Source organism: Lynx rufus, unplaced genomic scaffold, assembly GCF_022079265.1.
Source record: "Lynx rufus isolate CCGP_SWC_20201006 ecotype Redwood Valley unplaced genomic scaffold, mLynRuf1.p SCAF_3, whole genome shotgun sequence".
NCBI classification, from domain to species: Eukaryota; Metazoa; Chordata; class Mammalia; order Carnivora; family Felidae; genus Lynx; species Lynx rufus.
Window position 1 is genome coordinate 125,666,835 of NW_025814845.1, and position 21,034 is coordinate 125,687,868.

The window sequence follows — 21,034 nt, forward strand, 5'->3', positions numbered from 1 at the left end:
TTTTAAAAATAAAAATCAAACAAAGTATGTTCAACAATCATAATGGAATTAAACAAGAAATCAACAGGAGAAAGATGTCTGACAAATCCCCAAACCTGTGGGGGGGTGGGGGGTAGGAAACTCTTCTAAATAATCCATGGGTCAAAGAGAAAGTCACAAGGAAATTTAGAAAATATTTTGAATGAAATAAAAATAAAAATACAATATATAAAAATTTGTTGGGCTTTGTAAAATCAATGCTTTGAGAAAAATTTGTAGCATTGCATTTTTACATTAGAAAGAAAAATAAATCTCAAATCAAAAGATTAAAGCATTCACCTGAAAATCCCAAAAAAGGAAGAGGAATTAAATCCAAAACAAGAAGAAAAGTAGGAGAAAAAGCAAAGATCACTGAACACAGGAAAAGCAACAGAAGAATAAATAAACTACACAGCCAGGCTGATCGGGGGTAGAGAAGGGAGGGGGAGAAAGAAAGAAAACAAACTACCAAAATCAAGCATAAAAGATGAAATAAGCAAATTCTGTGAGACAGTCACACTACCAAAGATCATTCAAGAACAAAAAGGTATCAGGAATAGCCCTATATCTATTAATTTAATTCAAAGTTTTAAGAAAACCTTCCCAGAAATAAAATTCCTGGACCAAATAGTTTCACTAATGAATTCCACTAAGGATGAAATTAATTTCTACACCATCTTCTCCAGGAAAGAGAACAAGAGGGAATAACTTCAAAACTCATTTTATCCCACCAGCATTACCCTGAAGCCAAAACTAGACAAAGACATTACAAATATACTTCCTGAACACAGATGCAAAAATTCGTAAGTGAATATTAGCAAAGCAAATCCAGCAGTTTATTAAAACGGATGACACATCATGATCGAATATGGTTTGTCTTAGGAATGAATCCAAAATTAACCAGTATAAAATTTACCATTTTAATATATGAAGAAAAACCATATGATTATCTTCAGAAAAAGTATCTGACAAAATTCAATATCCAACTATAATAAAACTTTTAACAAACTAGAAATAGAACTTCCTCAACCTGATAAAGGGCATCTATGAAAAACCCATAAAGCTAATATACAAAAAGGTAAAAGATAGAATATTTTTACCCTAATACCAAAGACAAACCTTCTTAACACTTCTAGTCAATATTCCATAATGTAGTAAGTGTTCATTCAGAGATGATATATTCTTGTATGCAGGAAGTCCCAAAAAGTCTACAAAAAGGCTGCCAATAAAAATAACTGAGTCTAGCAACGTTGCAAAATACAGGTCAATGTACAAAATTCAGCTGTAATTCTGTATACAAACAGTAAATAACTGAAGTTGAAAATTTTATACCTATTAAAAATATGAAAAATTTAAGGGTAAACTAACAGAATATGTACAAGAATTGCATGCCAAAATCTGCAAAACATTAGAGATTAAAGAAAACCTAAATGAATGGAATCAAATTCATGGACTGGAAGACTGTCTTTTTTTATATATAGCATTCTTAGTAAAAACGGCCTAACCAATTAAATATAATCCCTATAAAAATCCCAGCTGGATTGATAAAATGATTCTAAAATTTATATGAAAAATAGAGGGACTGGAAAGCTAAAACAATTTTGAAAAAAAGAGTACAGTTAGATGTTTCATATGACCTGATTTTATGACTTACTATAAAGCTACAGTAATCAAGACAGTGTGGTACTGATATAAGAAAAGATATATGATTGATCAGAACAAAGCTTAGAAATGGACCCACACATATATAGTTAATTTATTTCCAACAAAGGTGCCAAGACATTTCATGATTAAACAGTCTTTTCACAAAACAGTGTTGAAAGAATTGGACTTCCATTTGTAAAAACTGAACTTCAACCCTTACCTTGTACCCTTATAATATATTATAGATTAAAAATAGGTTGCATCTGCTAGTGGGGCATCTGGTTGGTTCGGTCAGTTAAGTATCCGACTTCGGCTCAGGTCATGATCTCACGGTTCATGAGTTCGAGCCCCATGTAGGGCTCTGTGCTGACAGCTAATAGCCTGGAGCTGCTTCAGATTCTGTGTGTCCCTCTCTCTCTGCCCCTCCCCCTGCTGATGCGCACATTCTCTCTCTCTCATTCTCTCTCTCAAAAATAAACATTAAAAAAAATTTAAAAATTAGGCTGCATCAGAAGTCACAATATGAGTGTAATAATAGTTATATTTGACCCAATTTGTTTTTAGAAAAGCCAAAACGCTGTTGGTTAATAATAAGCATATAGTCAACTAAATAATCTAAATCATCAGCTTTAACTTTTCCAGTAAGACAGTCTCTTGTATATATAATGAATTAAAAGACCTCTTGCAATGAACAGTCCCCTTGGAAGTACCAGAATCTATAGTTTAGTAAAAATTGCCACATTTTTATATTCCTTCCCATTAACAAGACTACTGCCACTTATAGTTTTTAACACTGACTTTTCTTTATCCTTTTTTCCTGTTTTTTTTTTTTTTGTACTAGAAATTTCTAAGAGTAAATGCAAAACTTTATATTATTTCTTTGTACTTCATTCAAATATTTCAGGTATTCGATTTTGCCAAAATTATCTAAATTTTTTTTTATTTTAATGGGGTGCCTGGGTGGCTCAGTTGGCTGACCATCTGACTTTGGCTCTGGTCCTGATCTCACAGTTCATGAGTTTGAGCCCTGCATCGGGCTCACTGATGTCAGCATGGCGCCTGTTTTGGATACTCTGTGCCACTCTCTCTCTGCCCTTCCCCTGCTCGTGCTCGCTCTCTCTCTCTCTCTCTCTCTTAAAAATCAGTAAATATTTTTTTAAAAAGCTTTTAATTTTAATTAACTGCAAAGCAATCTGTATGATCAATTTGTAATATTAGTGAAACTGTTTAACAAATCAGAGCCTAGAACAGAATACAACAAAGGAACAATAAAGAAATACCTTAAGTTTATAAAGCCATTAAACAATAGGGTTATAAGTGATTTGAACAGTTCTGAACACTATTAATGTCTTTTAATCATCTTGTCTAATTATCAGAAAGGTATCACTCAGATTTTCAAATAATTTGCTGAGATATGTCACATTACATCTATAACTTCCATAATTTATTAACTTAATCAAAACACATTGTTAAAGAAAAGAAGTTAATATAGTTTTACAGGATATATTTCTAAGTAAAACTACTGGTTTTCTTTTCTTCCTAACATTAAAAAATTTACCTATTTAATCATCATTTTACTTTTTATACCAGGCCAGTGTTGTTTTCAGAATTTACCCTTTTTCCATTTTCAAAAAGTTGGTTCACATCATAAATCATGAACTCACATTAAAAAAAAATCCTTTTCTAAAAGTGGAACCGTTTAAAATTAAGTCATACAGAAATAAAATATTTCTGATTATATTATTCTCCTATAAATGGCTCATATATAACATACATTCAGTTATAAAACTTTAAAAAGTGGAGACTATTTCATCCATGTTTGTTCCTGGCACAGTCCTCAGAATAATGTCTACAAAACTTAGCTGGCAAATTAATAATTCGTTGAGTAAGCACATTTATTCAACATAAACTTGTGTTGAATTTAAATAAGTGGACTTTGGAAATAAAGAATTGGACAAGAATGTGGACATGTGACTAAAAGATACTACATTACCCACTATAAAATGCACACTACAGATGTTTAATTAGATTTATTATGGTGATCATTCTGCAATATATACAGATATCAAATCACTATTTTGTATACCTGAAACTGATAGAATGTTTGATGTCAATTATACCTCAACTAAAAAAAACTGCCCCCCCAAAACATACCACATATTCACATAAAACAAATTTTGATGATCAGAGGGAAATATAAGAATAACAAGCTGAAAAGTTGACACATACAGGTATATAAAGAAAACTACAAATATTCAGGTTCCTAAAATGTCTTCCTACTACATTTACTCCCCATAAACACACACACACACACACACACACACACACACACACACCCTGAAATCAGAAGTATAGCTTACTATCAACCTTATTGCTACTATAAACCAGTACTTATTAAACTTACACAACCCAAATTCTAGGTGTTTTGAAAACAATTTTTATGTAAATTCATGGTAGATACATGTTCCCTCCTCTGAATCTACCCAAGTTAGCACACCCAGCACTAAACTAAGAAAACAGGAAGTATTAAGGGATAAAATTGGCAATGCTGTGCAAATAAAATAATTCATTTATAAATAATAATAAATGGTCACTCCACACCACAGTAACTTAGGATGATTAGAGAATAAATACTTAACTTTGAGGATTACTGACTGGCAGTGTGTTGCTGGTGTATGTCAGGATTATTCATCACCCTGACAGTAATATTAACCACAATCCATTTCAGTTACTTCAGTTTATCATATTCTGACTAATGTTAAAAAACAATGTCATTGAAGGCTGCTTAAATTAAGTGTAAGGTTAACCTCTGTTAGAGTCATTTGAAAGCTTCTCATAAAAGGTAGCTTCTAGTAGAAAACCAAATCTGCTCTAAAGAGTGCTAATACTTAATAAGTGTAAATTTTTAAAAAAGTCACACAAAACATTCTTTTCCTGATTTAAAAACAAAACTTCAGCAAATCTTCTAAATGCACCACAACCTCTCTCTCTCTCCATTTATACCTTTCACACTTTGCTGAACTTATTTTACATTTTGAGGGAAGAGTTGCACAACCATATTTTAAACTAAATACATCACATTGAACACATATTAAAGTTTAAAAAGATCAGTGTACCCATGAAAATTTTTCTTCAGTATCACATAAATAACAATATAATACTACCTATAAAAATATATTTAAATAGCTGTTTGCTATTTAGGACCACCCCTCCCACCAATTAAGTAATTGAGAAAGGTCCCTTACTAATAAATGAAAGCAGACTGACATAATGTGTTATCTAAATCCAAAGATTTCCTACTTTAGTCCTCTAATTTTATCTTTCTAGGCTATTTTCCTATATCATTTTGATGTCTTTTAAAAACCATCTACCCTAACATTCTGCTTTCTATAGGATCATTTTCCTTTCTCTATTAATGCCTGAGTTTTCTGTTACCTCTGTGAGGATATTTATTCTGATTTTGTTTTTAAGGTTTCTTCTGTTTGCTAAATTGTCTTTGTTTCTTCTGGTTTCTTTCATTTTTCTATTTGTTTTAGTCTTTGTCATCTTTGACAATGGAGACTGTCTTTAAATGTTTGCTAACACTTGGATGTATGTTCAGTTTTAGAACGAGGCACAAAAGAGCTCACTGTAGTACATCAAGCCTAAGTAGCATTGTGAGCTGGCAGACTTCACTGAAGAGAAATCAGGTGGGCTCCAAGTGGAATCTCTAAATCGTTAACATTTCTTAGGTCTTTTCTCTTGAGCCAGTCAATACGTCCAAAGAGTAATACAATCTTCTGTCTTACAGGGTGGGGCTGGTATAAGCCTGGCTGCCAGAGTTCTGATAGCATGACAGCAAAAGGGGTCTGGGGGCCTTCAACATTCAGTACTTAAAGCTTTCAGTTCATCCTGTTTTCCATTCTTTCCCTTCAACCCTTCCTCTGTTGTTCTTGGTTTTCTCAAATCAGAAACTTCTCTGGTATAATTTCTCTAACAAGTACACCTCTGTCCCTTATGCCAAGATAAAGGGAAGAGAGTTTGGATTTGGGGAAACAAGTGGACATAAATGCAAGTATTCAATCTAAAATATTCTTTCCACTTATCCCTAAAGCCTACCAGTTCACTGACATGGACATATCTGAGAGCCTAACACTGGGAAAATGTGTGACCTTGGAGAGTTCCTTAACCTCACTATATCTTAGTTTCCTTATCTGTGAAATATAGATAATAACACATCCCTTATAGTACTGTTGAGGAGATTAAATAAGATAGCATATGTAAAATGTGTGTTTACATAGGAAGGCACCTACTAGGGCTTCCCTCACAATCCAAATCAAATAATATTCTAAACTCTCCCCACATAATTCTTCTGCTGATTAGACTGTAAACTCTCCAAAGCAAGAATATAATTTATACCAAACTCCTCAACATCCTTGTGGCACATTACAGCATCCATATTAGATACCAAGATTTAAATATTTTAAACATATTTTATCAGCCAAAAAAAAGAAAATGAAAGGAAAGGAAAGGAAAGAAAGGAAAGAAAAGAAAAGAAAATTCTGAGCATGGGATAATTAATTTCTTTCTCTGTATTTACATTTTACTGAAATGCTTTAAGATCCAATATTTGCTGTTGTAATATCATAAGGTTTTTAAAAAACTTTTGAATTCCTTTGGTTTGACTGAAGCCTAATAAGTTAAAATAAAGTAAAGGTTATAACACCTATCATATTTAAACAATATTCCCCTCGCCTCCAAAAAGAGTGTTCTTTTCCCTCTGTGACATCTAGATGGTATACTGATTCCTGATATATCTGTTACAGAGCAGGGCTAAAAGGACTGGCATTCGTCAGAAACAGCACTTAAAACTTAAAGAGATAAAGAAGTGCTGTCTGATCAACAACAGTTAAATGTCGGTAGTCAATTCCAGGTCAAGATGAATGCTGTATATTAAATGCGTGTGTTAGAGAGACATATCTCACATATAAAAATACACAACCAAATGGTAAAAGATAAATGAGAGACAGAGAAAATCACCTACTTTTGCTTTAAACAGAGAGAGAGAGAAAGAAGAAAAAGCCAATAAATGCTACAGACAAATAATAGCAACTCATCAGCAAATAAGTAAATTCAAGAGAGTATTGTCATTCAATTCTCTTAAGTTATCTGAGAATTTACTCATTAGAAACATTTTGATCCAGATTAGGGCAACAGAAGCTGTCAGTTTAACAGAGTTGTGAATGGGTATGGCATTGTAACATATGCAATCCTGGTGGAAAAAAACCACTATGATTTATTAGGGCCTGGACCACAATTTGAAATTCAGTTTGAAGATATGGTAATAGTAAATTCTCCTTAGATTCCTACACTGCAAGGAAGAATCAAGCAATTGTGGTGCAAGTTCATCTCTCCCTAATATTTACTTTTCTTGTTTCTGCACTCTGAACCTAAAGAACAGCTCATATTGTGCTTGCACTCTAAAGCTGAAAAATGGATGATTAATTTTCTTTTCCCTCTACCTCAAACTCTCTTAGTATTTTCCATCATTTTAAGAATGTAAGCTTTAATTATTAAAAAATAAAATACTTGCTTATACCTTGGCCATTTCTTCATTTTCACCCCAACCTTCAGTTTATTTTTTAGTAGGAGAGTAACTACCTAATTTTACTCTTTTGGATTTCCAGAAATGAAGAGTCCCTGGCACACAATATTATTCAATAAACAAAAGAAAAAAATAAATGAATACTCAAGTTACAACATCAGGGATTCAATAGTTTAAAGCAAACATTCAGTTTTTTTCATAAAACAGGCTTAGGCAAAAAAGGCATAGAGCATAACCTGGGACAAGCACACTAAGAAGACCAATTTGGAAAAGCTTTCCTCTTTAAAGCCATAGAATGCTGGTTGCATTTTACCTTGTATTTCAGCATGAGAGGTGAAAGGCAACTTGACAAAATAACATTAAAACAGACTCAGAAATTGGTGGCAAATGTAGAAGCAATATAGCACACTGTGGTATTTCTCAAACATTCTGGGCCAAAACTTATAGTAAGAAATAGGTCACATAAACCATAACCCAGTGCACACATGTACACACACACACACACACACACAGCTTAAGCAGAAGATTCATACATAATGCACACTGATATTTTCTTCATGTTATACTTTGTAATTTTATTCATTTCTTTCTCTACAAAATCTATCTACCTATCTATTTATCTATTTTGAGAGTAGTTGACACACAATATCACATTAGTTTCAGGTGTACAACTTAGTGATTTGACAAGTTTATACATTATGCCATGTTCACCACAAGTATAGCTACCAATTCTCCCATTACATTGCTATTACAGTATCACTGGCTGAATTCCTTATTCTGTGCTTTTTATCCCCATGATTTATTCATTTCATAACTGCAAGCCTGTATCTCCCACTCACCACCCAAACCATCCCAGGTTTGGTATCTGCCCAACCCCCCACGTCCTTCCCCTCTGGCAACCATCAGTTTGTTCTCTACAGTTGAGGTCTGATTCTGTTTTTTGTTTGTTTATTTGGTTTTTGTTTTTGTTCTCTATTTATTATCTTTAATTTTTTTTCTATTCATTTTTTAAAATGTTAGCTGTAAACTGCAGTTTGAAAACCACTGGCTTAGTGTTTAAATTCTGGTGCTACCCACTACCTGTGTGACCTTATGCAACTTTCTTAACTTCATAGTGCCTCAGTTCCTGTCTCTGTAAACGACAATAAGTAACGTTACCTATCTTGTAAGGGCTTTGTGAGGGTTAACACGTGTAACATTCTTAAATAAGAGCCTGACAAAAGGAAGTTCTCAATAAAAATTAATTAACAACAGTAAGGTGGCATGTTCTTTCTTAGTTGTGCAGTTTTCATTTGGAAGTTAATGCTTATCAACTGCATTTCAATCTAAGAACAAATTCATTTTTTGGAACAGGTATTCAGATGACAGTACATATACATATTAAATATTCCAAAATAACTATGTTGATCAATTAGAAGAGAAATAATTGCCTCAGATCATCTGGGTTTTCCTCTCTTGGAAAACTGGTTTACACAATCAATCCCATATTAAGGACAAAAAAAATCACAGTGGTAAAGAAAATCTTCCTAATCTACAAAGAAAGCCCTGTTACTGAAACACTCTGCCATCATAATTTGTTTCTATGATATGACATCTTGTAAATATATTCCTGTCCTAATTATAATTTCTTATATAGAAAAGACAAAAAGAAAATGTTCATTCTTATCTCTTTCAAGAAGGTTGTCAAAATATAAAAATCAATGTATTCTGTAAAATATAGATTAATGTCACTCCAAAGTCTATGCATGGTTAGATCTGTCTTCTCATCAGTCAGGATTTTTTTCTTCCCATCAGTCAGGATTTTACACTAGCAATGAAATAACTGGGAAAGCAAAGGAAAAAAATCAGCTTCAAAATTCATTCGTACCTTTTTTCAGCTTTGAAAGAATAGATTAAACCATTATGTTAAGTGAGGACCTTCTCAATATATCCATACAAAAAAAAATTAACTTTCATCAGATTTTCAGACTATTTGATCTTCTCAACAAGCAATACTAATTTGTAATTATTACAAGGAGATATTGTGCATAAAATAAAAGTTTATACATTCAAGAAGACTTTCTTTTTTACATTTTCCTTCTAACCCATTTCACAAAGAATGATCAGAAAAATAATACAGAAGAAAGGCTGTTGATTATATTAATTCAGTTTTAGAAAGAAAATTCCCTGTGCAACGTGGAAGAAATTACCAAGTAAAATTGTAGCATTGTATCAAAGCTGCTAAAACTCCTCTAAAAAACAGCATTGAGGAAATTAAATGGACATAAGTATGCATAAATAATTCAATACATTTTAAAGCCAGTCAGGGTATATAATCTACTTAAGAATGGGGATAAGATCTGTTTATGTTTTAAATTAGACTTTGCACAGAATGTTTTCTATGATTTCACAAGTTTATTTAAACAAATAGTAATGTTTGCTAAATGCATACTATGAGAAAAATTTTAATATAATTCTCTTATTATTAATACAGAAACAACTCATTTTATGTATGAGATGTATCCCTGAAAGTATGTATATAAACAGATATCTGCAAATTGAATCACACTGTAAACATTATGGAAGATTTTAATGCCAACAGGAATGATATACTTTTATAAAGTAGACAGTTACTATTATTTTATACATGCAAAGCACAATTTTCAAAAATCTAATATGCTTATTTCACCTACAATAATGTAGTTAATTCCAAATTCACTTATTTCCATCAATATTTAATGAAAACACTTAGAACTAGAATTCCATTTTCTTGAATTTGAAGGACTTTTATAGCATTTGAACTACTGCTGCTAAGTTATAAGATATGTGGTTGAATGTTAGAGCTTCCCACTTCTTCCTAGCCCTGCTAATTACTACTGTTCACTATTCAATGGTGTATCCCTCAGTTCTTGTTGAAAGCATTCTTTATATTCTTTCCTCAGCCCAAAGTATAAATCTCTCACAAAATCTCCCAAAATATAAAAGTGGATACCACTACTATAATTAAAGGCACTAAATCATCAAAATTATATTTTTATGCCTCTATACGTATAGTGGATATGGACATATATGGATAGACTAACAAAATCAATTCTTTTAGTTTAAGGCCCTCTACCAGTTTTACAAATCTAAAAAAATAAAAAGAGCAAAATTACTATTGGTCATCTAGTATGGCATAAAAACAAACTTATTTATCATATACAGAAGATAAATTACAAAGGCATTAGTTAAAACAGTATTTTATCCACCCAACAAAAGTATTTGTCAAGTTCCTTAGAAATAGCTGTAACATATAAATAAAATCTGGTTTTAAAAAAGGATTCTATTTTGCTGGCAAATCATTTACTACAGCGTTTTGCTGACATTATTTTAATGAATTCTCATAATGAAAAACACAATATAGCATACATTAAAAAAAGGAAGAAGAAAAAACTGGAGGCTTTCCTCTGTTCATACAAGATTTTTAGTGGGATAGAGAACCAAGGTGAGAGGCAGAGAATAGAGGAAGTTAGCAAAGAACAATGGTAGGAAGAGGCAACAGGGTTATGGGAGCTCTTGTTCAGGTACAAAGATAGCAGAAGACAGAATTACAACCTCAGCAGAAATTTCCAAACAGCCTCCCACTCATCACCATTAGTAACTGTTCTATCAAGACAGAAACATGCACCCTGTCTATAATCCATCTTACTACCCACTGTATCTTGAAGAGCCTACCAAAAACCCTCCTAAGCACAAAAAAAATCTTAAGCTATGTGCTTAAATAGAAGTCCAAACTGAAAGACTCAGTTTAAAAAATTTTTACACAGGCAATTTTTCTGGAACACTAGAAAGGTTACTTATTTAAATGCAATTTATTTTGTGAGGCAAACTTTACATTTTAACAAACTAGTGAAAGATGAGATTTTTAATTTTACATACATAAAATTCAAATAATGGAAAGAGAGGATATAATAGCCTGAGAATTAAAGAGTTGGCAAGTTTTTATTACTGACTTACTGCATGACTCACTATACAAGTCAAACTAATACACAGTCCTCAATTATTAGACTAGAGAGTTCTACAGATTCAAGTGAAATACTACAGGGTTTTATAACAAATATGATACCAAAATGTAAGTAAAGCTTTCCTTTTTCTAAAACAAAACAAAATAAAAACAAAGACCCCAGGAAACAACCATTTATGCATTTATTATTCCTCATAGTCAATGGGTTACCTGGGATATTCTGCTACTCTGGGCCAGATTTAGTTCTCTTGGTTATACTCAGTCATGTGTTTGTATTCAGCTGAGGGCTGGCTTAAGATGGCCTCTGCTGGTACAACCTAGACATTCCCCATGTGTTAGTCACATCCTTCTAGCAGGTTAACCCAGGCATGTTCTCAAGGTGATCACAGAGAAGCAAAAGCAGAACATGAAAGCACTTTTTCAAACCTCTACTTTGTGTCCAGTTTACTAATATTTTTTTCCCTTGCTGACCTTTTCTTAAAAATTGTGGTAAATATACAGAACATAAAATTTACCATTTTTACCAATATATTTTTTTATTTAGAGAGAGAAAGCATGAGCAGGAGAGAGAGAGAGAAAGAGTGAGTGAGAGAGAGAGAGAGAGAGAGAGAGAGAGAGACTGAGAGAGAGAGAATCATAAACAGCCTCCAATGTCAGAATGGAGCCTGACGCAGGGCTCAATCCCATGACCTGGGGATCACAACCTGAGCCGAAATCAAGAGTCAGGTGCTCAACCAACTGAGCCACCCAGGTGCCCCCCCCCCCACCATTTTAACCACTTTTAAATGTACAGCTCAAAGGCATTAAGTACATTCATACGGTTGGGCAACCGTCACTAGCATTAATTTCCAGAACTTGTTTCATCTTGCAAAATTGAAACTCTATACTCATTAAAGAAGTCCCCATTCCTCCCTCCCGCCTCCCTCCCATCCCCTGGCAACCAGCATTCTACTTTGTCTCTATGATTAGGGCTAATCTAAATACCTCGTATGAGTGGAACCATACAGTATTTGTCCTTTTGTGAAAGGCTTACTTCATTCAGCATAATGTCTTCAAGGCTCATCCATCTTGTGGTGTGTATACTAACTCCTTAAGGAGTTGTATGTATGTATATACCACATTCTGTTTACCTATTTATCCACCAATTGATATTGGATTGCTTCCATTTTTTGGCTGCTATAGATAAAGTTGCTATGAATATAAAAATGGGTATACAAATACCTCTTCAAATCTCTGCTGTAAATTCTTTTAAATATATATCCAGAAGTGGAATAGCTAGATCTTATAGTAAATCTATTTTTAATTTTTAAGGAAGCACCAAACTTGTTCCATATCAACTGTACCATTTTACATTCCCATCCACAGTGTACAATAGTCCTAAGTTCTCCACATCTTCACCAGCACTTGTTATGTTATGCTTATATTTTTTTACAATACCAAGTCTAATGGGTGCGAAGTGGTATATCATTTGTGGCTCTGATTTACAATTCTATAACTATCAGTAATGTTGGGCACCTTTTCATGTACTCATTGGCCATTTGTAAATCTTCTTTAGAGAAATGTCTATTCAAGTCCTTCACCCAATTTTGAATCAGGTTGTTTGGTTTTTTGTTGAGTTTCAAGAGTTCTCTACATATTCTGGCTATTAATCCCTTATCAGATATGATCTGTAAAAAAAAGACTTTCTCTTGAAAATTAAAACTCTTTTAAAGTGAAAATATGTATACACAAACTGCTATAATTTTTTAGTTCTAAGAACGATACCAGACACCAAAGATAAAAAAAAAATTAATGGAATCTTTCTATTTAATAATTTCCCTTAAGAGGGAACAGAGACAAAGAAAATGTCAAAATTATAATAGATTATGTAATGTGTTATAATAGACATGTACAGACAGTACCATGGAAGTACAAATTTCTAGATGATGGGAAAAGCAACATCAAAGGGATAAAGGTGAAAGAGAACATGAGGCATTACAGGATAAGATGACGATCGCAAAGATGGGGGATAGAGACAGAAGGTATGATAATCAAAGAGAAAGTGGCCAGTAACTGAATACCGCTATTTGTCATAATGAAAATGTTAACCTTTGTGTTGACATCACTGATGAGTACCGTGATTATCTGGACTGTGTGAAAAAACATTATATCCTATGGATCCAGAGTAGAGGTTACTCCCAAACATTCCTAATAATAATCATGCTAGGGCATAAAAGGGTATATCCTGAGGTGGGTAAAGAAGGGAATACTCTCCCTCTGATACCGGAAAAGTGGAAGCTCCTGGATTCTATGTGAAAGAAACTGAATATGGCAGTGAACTGGTACCTGCATATGGGGATCTGCAGAAACAAGGAAGTGATCCTCAGATTGAGATGGTAATCACTGACAGCCTTGCACTTCTGCTATGACTGGGTAATCAGTAGAGGTTTATTTCAATACTTCACCATGGCCTTAAATGGACTTGAAAGAGTTAAAGGAAGAACTAGGCATATTCTTGGAATAAGTCAGCACTAAAAGCAAGAAGTCTGGCATCCTGAGAACTTTAGAATGACTGGTTCAAGAGACAGGCAGGGGAGAAGCAACAAAGAACCTCTAGGTTAGATAAATATATAAAAATTCTTTAGGTTTTGCTAGAAATTACGAATGAAAGTACTTAGGAGAAAGACTGGATTTCCTGCCCATCTGAAAAATGGGTGCAGGGTCTCAGACTCCTGAAACATTAAAGGACATAAGATCCTAAATTTAAATTAGAGAAATCAATTTCAATTTATGATGTATTTCATCTTAAATTTCTTCCCAAGTCATTGTAAAAGGGCCGAGAAATAATGACAAATCCAGCAGTAACAATCACAATAGGCCAAACTAGTCTTCAGATATTATCTCCCTTTAAAAGGGCTCCCAATAACTCCTTAAAGAAATACATGATTCTAGAACTGCAAGAAAATATAAGAGTTAAGACTGGAGCACTTTGTCACACAAGACAGCATGAAGTTATCAAAGACTACTAAGATTATACTAAAATGACTCAGGAGCAATTTAAAGAAGGTCCTCGTGGTCAGAAACAGAAACAACTGAATGGACACCAGAGGAAATAATAACTGCAATGGATGGAAACATCAAATACATTTAGGTCTATGAGTTCATAAAGATGTTTTTTTATTTTTATTTTTTTAATATTTTATTTATTTTTTTTTAATTTTTTTTTTCAACGTTTATTTATTTGTGGGACAGAGAGAGACAGAGCATGAACGGGGGAGGGGCAGAGAGAGAGGGAGACACAGAATCGGAAACAGGCTCCAGGCTCTGAGCCATCAGCCCAGAGCCCGACGCGGGGCTCGAACTCACGGACCGCGAGATCGTGACCTGGCTGAAGTCGGACGCCTAACCGACTGCGCCACCCAGGCGCCCCAATATTTTATTTATTTTTGACAGAGAGAGTGCAAGCGGGGCATGGGCAGAGAGGTAGGGGGACAAAAGATCCAAAGCCGGCTCTGTGCTGATAGCAGCAAGCCCTATGTGGGGCTTAAACTTACGAACCGTGAGATCATGACCTGAGCTGAAGCCAGGTGCTCAACCAACTGAGCCACTCAGGCACCCCATGAAGATGTTTTTTAAAAACTTAAGTGCCACTGGAGGATGTTAGGAACCAGTTCACTGTTTTAAAAGCTGGCATAAGAGGAGAAAAATTTAAAGGTTTATCCTGCTTTTCCAATGCAATGTACCACTGAATAACCTAACAGTAGATGAAGGGAATGGGTCCCCAATAACAAATGAAATTAGAGTGAGAGAATGTAAATATCATGATTTTTCAGTCATTACAGAACCAATGAATCCAGGCATTACATATCAATGGCTACTAACATCACAAAAGAGAAATAAAGAAGATACTACATGCCCTCTGACAGAAGAAGGCAAAAACTTCCTATGAAGTAGTATCCAATCTGAATTCTATCAACCTCTGGACCCAACTACCAATTTATACAAAATATAGAAGATGGAGGAACCTGTTAAGACTATAACACAGGGATGCAATAAGCAAACTCCATACTATGAGGAAATATATAAAACAAACAATATGTTTCTTCAACTAATGAATTAGATAGAAAGAAAAGATGAAAGAGAAACCTACAGAATTAAGAGACTTGAGACTTAATCAGTATCAACTGACTACACTATGTGGTCCTTATTTGGATCTGATCTGAATAAACACACTAAAAAGAATTATGAAACTTGTAATTTAATTGGAAATGTGATACTTAGTAGGTTTTTGATGATATTAAGAAATTATTGATACTATTTTAGGTTTGCTAATGGTATAATGGTTATTCTTTAAAAAGGGACCTTCATTTTTAGAAGTACATATTGAAATATTTATGAATAAAATTATGTCTAGGATTTGCTTCAAAGTACTATGAGAAGGCAGAAAGAAAATGAATATAAAAATAAAATAAGAGTATCCACGAGTTGACAACTGTTGAAGCAGAGTAATTTGGTAGATGTAAATTTATTTTGCTAATTTGTCTACTTTTATATATGCTTGAAATTCTCTATGAAAAAAGGTTAAAAGAAAAAAAGGACATATAACCTTATTTTATATCACAAAATGATGGTACAGAATACTCTATTTACTGATAGTCTAGGACAGAAAAGGAAAGTTCTTAAAGAACCTAAGACATGGGAAAACAGTTAAAAAATGGTGGATGTGTCAATGTGTATATACATGAGTGTATACATATAAAATGTAATTATTCCTTACTGATATGTGGTCCATTAGGAGTAACTTTTGCTTTATTACTTACATGTTTTACATTTAAAGAATCAAATACAGTTAATATATTTTATAACTTGGGGAAATGTCACATATATTTTATTATTTAATACATTTAGTGAATGGCAGGCTCTGTGCAAGGCATCAGAAAAATAATGGTGAACAAGAACTCTATCATATGGAGCTTAGTGAGGGAGACAAGAAGAACCAAAACAAAGAGGTAGAAGGACATGTAAAATGCAGGATATTTAGGTGTTATGAAAGAAGCAGATAGTGGTATATCAGGGAAGGAAAATAGTAACGGTCCTATGTGGGGGTGACCTAAAGGACTAGAGTCATTCACTCACAAAGTAGGGAAAACAACATAAAAAGTAGAGAAAGCAAGACACTGAATTGGGAAAGAATTATTCTGCAGTCAAAATAACTGTAGGTCAAGGGGCACCTGGGTGGCTCAGTCAGTTAAGCGTCTGACTTCAGCTCAGGTCTTGATCTCACAGTTAGTGAGTTCGAACCCCGTGTCAGGGTCTGTGCTGACAGCTCAGAGCCTGGAGCTGCTTCAGATTCTGTCTCCCTCTCTCTCTGCCCTACTCTGCTCACACTCTCTCTCTCTCTCTCAAAAATAAACAAACATTAAAAAAATTGTTTTAATAAAGTAAAAAAAAATTACTGTAAGTCAAGAAAGGTTCAAGCACTGGATTTATATAATTCAAAATTAGATTTAAAGAGGATTGATTTTGAGGTAGCAAAGAAGTCAGGTGTGACATCTGGAGAAGTGTAGAAGAGTTACTTGTCTTTTTATAAAAGTGCCAGTGAGAGGTGGCCATTATTTACTCACATGTGTTAACAATTACTAACACCCTTAAAAGAAGTTAATATTTTAGAATAATGTCTTCCTAAATGTACATGGAAAAAGGAATACAAGTGTTAATACTTTTAACTTATCAACTTCTATCATCCATTTTTCCAAATTTTTCAGTTTTAAATTTAAATTTTAAATTCAATTTTAAATTTCACTTTCAGAAAGTGAAAATACATTTAAAAGATAAATATATTAAAGCTATAGTTATATAAAAAGATTTTTACGGGGCGCCTGGGTGGCGCAGTCGGTTAAGCGTCCGACTTCAGCCAGGTCACGATCTCGCGGTCCGTGAGTTCGAGCCCCGCGTCGGGCTCTGGGCTGATGGCTCAGAGCCTGGAGCCTGTTTCCCATTCTGTGTCTCCCTCTCTCTCTGGCCCTCCCCCGTTCATGCTCTGTCTCTCTCTCTGTCCCAAAAATAAATAAACGTTGAAAAAAAAAAATTAAAAAAAAAAAAAAAAGATTTTTACAAGGTAATGTGAAAATTAAAGATAATCAAATTTATTGTTATATGCAAGACAATTCTGTTTAAGAGGATTACTGAAAAATTACCTTGGACAAATCTCTGAAGTTACTTGGCAAAGTAAGATCCAGTTCTTCTGATTCATAATTAGTGATGACCCAGGGAAACACTGGATACTGATTTAAGTCATTGTAACTCCGTCCTGACAGAGAGAGAGAAGTCATTCCATTTAGAATAAGAAAATAAAACTCACTCAGGGATATCATTTACTAAAAATAAGAACAACTTAACTTTCTGAGTGCCAGGCATTGTCCTCAGTGTTACACATGTATTATTTCATTCAATCCTATAATAAACCTACAGAATTATCATCCCCCATTTTACAGATAAAAAAATGAGACACAAAAGGTTGAAAACTTGCCTAAAACCATGTAACTAGTAATGGTCAAATAATATTCAAACCCAGATACTCTGGCCCCAAGTTTCTGTTCTTACAAAATACACTTGAGTATTTTTTTCTTACTTGAAGGCCTGCATCAAACAAAATATTCTTTACCAACCCTTAAAAAAAAATTTCAATTCTCATAGAGCTTTTCAAAACAAGAATCCTTTCTCTGCCATTAATTAACCAACCAATCAAGCAGCTAATCAACCAAATTTAAGTGACTTATTCTCTGCGGACATTCATTAGTCATCTGTAAAATAAGAGAGTTGTACTAAATAACTCTAAAATTTCTGCAACAGCTTTCAAATTCTATGATCCTCTGAATATAACGTGCAGCATCATCAGTGTTGGCTTTCCCCCACTCATAAATGCTGCCACATACTCTTCTACAATTCTTCTAAACTAATGACATTCAATGACACATTTAGGTCTATTAAAATTATGAATAAAACAAAGGATGAAATAGCCCTGCTACCTATATACAGCAGTTTTCTGGATATCACTATTTTAGGGAGCAGCACAGTGGATCATATCATTGTTTCTAACATCAAAACACTAGCATTTGAATCCCAGCTCCACTATTTACTAGTCTAAAACCTATTTTTCGTTAGATCTAATGTGAACAGACTTTCACCACTAAAATATAAGGGAGACAAGTATATTAATATTGTTTGAATTCCTTTCTTATTGTGTATTCTATCATCTTTTCTCTTTCTCAAATATATGCTGATGTCATATCAATATAGAGCTGAATATTAAAGTAGTTCTTCACACAGATGCTTGGTATCTGAGCCTTCCTTATGATGTTTTTAACTTCATTTCACTCTATTCATTTTGAGGACTATTAGAGTAACACAGTTCTTCCTTGAATGACCTGCAAACAGTCTTAACAAAACATGAATAACTGGGACAATTTTAATTCAGAGGTCATTATGTCACTACCTATTTTGGTCAATTTTAATTTCTCCCAGAAAAAGTAACCAAACTAAGTGGCAAAAAGCAGTATATTTTTATTCTCTCCATCCATTTCCCTCTTCTTCTGATTGAGACGTTAGTAAACATGTTAGTAAAATCATCATCTTGTCTGTTCTTAAGTAATCAAATTTATTATATCTTCAAAAAAAGAGTATGCACCAGCTCACTGTAAATAGACTTTTACTAAGTAAGGTTAATTCTTTATATAGTTACTAAATGCCTACTGGACTGCCTTTTGGGAAATGTATCATAGTGTCATGAGAACCTATATGTATCACAGATAATAGCATAAAAGAAATCTTAAACAACATTAAGACTCAACCCACCTTCTAGGGTATATAAAAACTATCCAAAATAAATTATTGGTTCTATTCCTCAAAAAGAGTATTTGGGGAAAATATTTAAAAAACACTTTTAGGCACAAAAGAAGCTATATGAGAGAGACTATTTCATAAATGTTGCTTCCTAATTATTGCTGCACATTCAATCTATGCATTCATTGACTTACCATATGCTTAATTAAAAAGGTCCATTTAACTTTTTCTCTCACTACTACTTAAAAATCTTGTCAGTTATTAGTTACATAATATCTAAGTCCAACACAATTGTTCAATCTTTCTTCATTCCTTTTCCTCAACTGCCTGTGAGATGAACACCTCCTTAAACTGGTAAAATTTAGACTTTTCAATGTGAGCCCTTAAATTCCCATTTCCACAATACTCCCTCTCTTCCAACCTTCTCTAACATTGCCTTTATACTTTGTGAGCTGTAATTCCTTCACCTGAGCTCGAGCCTATCTCACTCGTAACTTGCACTGTTACTGTTCCTCTCTGTCCCCCTTTGATGGTTTCTCACCTTTGCCTTAATCCATTCTCTCTACTATTATACAAGAAGACTATCATCTATATCTAATGTTCTCATTTCATCTCCAACCATTCAGTTCTTATAATCAACCTTTTTTGTTTGCTTTTAAAATGAACCCCTAGAGGGGCACCTGGGTGGTGGCTGAGTCGGTTAAGTGCCCAACTCTTGATGTCAGCTCAGGTCATGATCTCATGGCTTGTGAGTTCGAACTCTGAGTCAGACTCAGGAGCCTGCTTGGGATTCTCTCTCTCTCCCTCTCTCTTTGCCCCTCCCCAGGTCACATTCTCTCTCTCTCTCTCTTTCTCTCTCTCTCTCCCCTCTCTCCCTCTCTCAAAATAAAGTTTAAAGTAATAAAATAAACCCCAAAGGTAACCAACACATTCCCAAATGCCAAAGCTAAAGGCATCGCCTGTACTCATTCTTAATTCTCTTGTACCTCTCTAATGACATTTGATACAAGTGACCAAGACCTTTCTGTCTATAGATCCCAGAGTCTATAAACTCTGGGATCACTCATTCTCTTCTTTACTAACTTTCCCTTTGTCTTCTTGCCATGCACAAGAACAATCCTAGACCTTGTCTCACTGCTTTCTGTATTATTTGTCTTGGTAATCTCAACTAATTCCTGGTGATTTCCAATCTATGCAGATGAAATTCCATGTCCTATCTCCAAATTCCAAATACCCTCTTTGACCTATACTTCTAAAAAATATTTTTAATATCTTAATTTGGATGTCTAGCTACACATTAGAATCATCATCTTTCCCTAGATCAATCTTTTCTGACTTCCTTTCTGTTAATGGCACCACCATTTTCCTAATGATTCAGGCCAGAAGCCTGGAAGCCTTTTGTAACACTTTCTTCCCATTTACCCCCTACATTCAGTCATCTGGATGTCAAATGTTTTGTACCTTGTAAATCTTATGTTATTTAATCCTTAAATTCCCACTGTCACCTCTTTAATGCAAGTCCCCTTTTTTTATATACAATTACTTCTTAACTCTGCTCTCTGCCAAGTTTCTCTCCACTCCAGTTTACCCTTCATTCTGCCTGCAAGTTAATTTTCCATAGAGTTCTAATATCACTTATTTGTTCAAAATCTTGCAAGCTTCCCAATGAATTGGCTGCTAACTCCTCAAACTGACAGAAAATCTTGTACAATGTATCTCCATAACAACTTTTTAATTTTCTTTCTCATTATACTTTTATGAATACATGCTTTACATGTGCACATGCATATACATATATATAAACTATACCATTAATCATTCTCTAGCTATATTTCATATTTTCCCATCTTTATATGCTTCCTTATGCCTTCAGTTTTACAAGGCATCGCTTCTAATCTCCAATTACCACCTCTGCTAAAGTAATATCCATCCTTTACTTTCAAATTTTTTTTTAATTTTTTTTTTAACGTTTATTTATTTTTGAG

At 33.8% G+C, this 21,034-nt stretch overlaps 1 protein-coding gene across 1 annotated transcript in view; it reads right to left on the reverse strand.

Annotated features, from left to right (window-relative positions):
* LRBA (LPS responsive beige-like anchor protein) overlaps positions 1 to 21,034 on the reverse strand; it is a 792,976-nt gene that overhangs the window by 178,019 nt on the left and 593,923 nt on the right. The window contains exon 44 of the mRNA XM_047092315.1: positions 17,405 to 17,517. Coding sequence (XP_046948271.1) covers positions 17,405 to 17,517 — 113 coding nt within the window. The remainder of the gene's footprint in view (positions 1 to 17,404; positions 17,518 to 21,034) is intronic.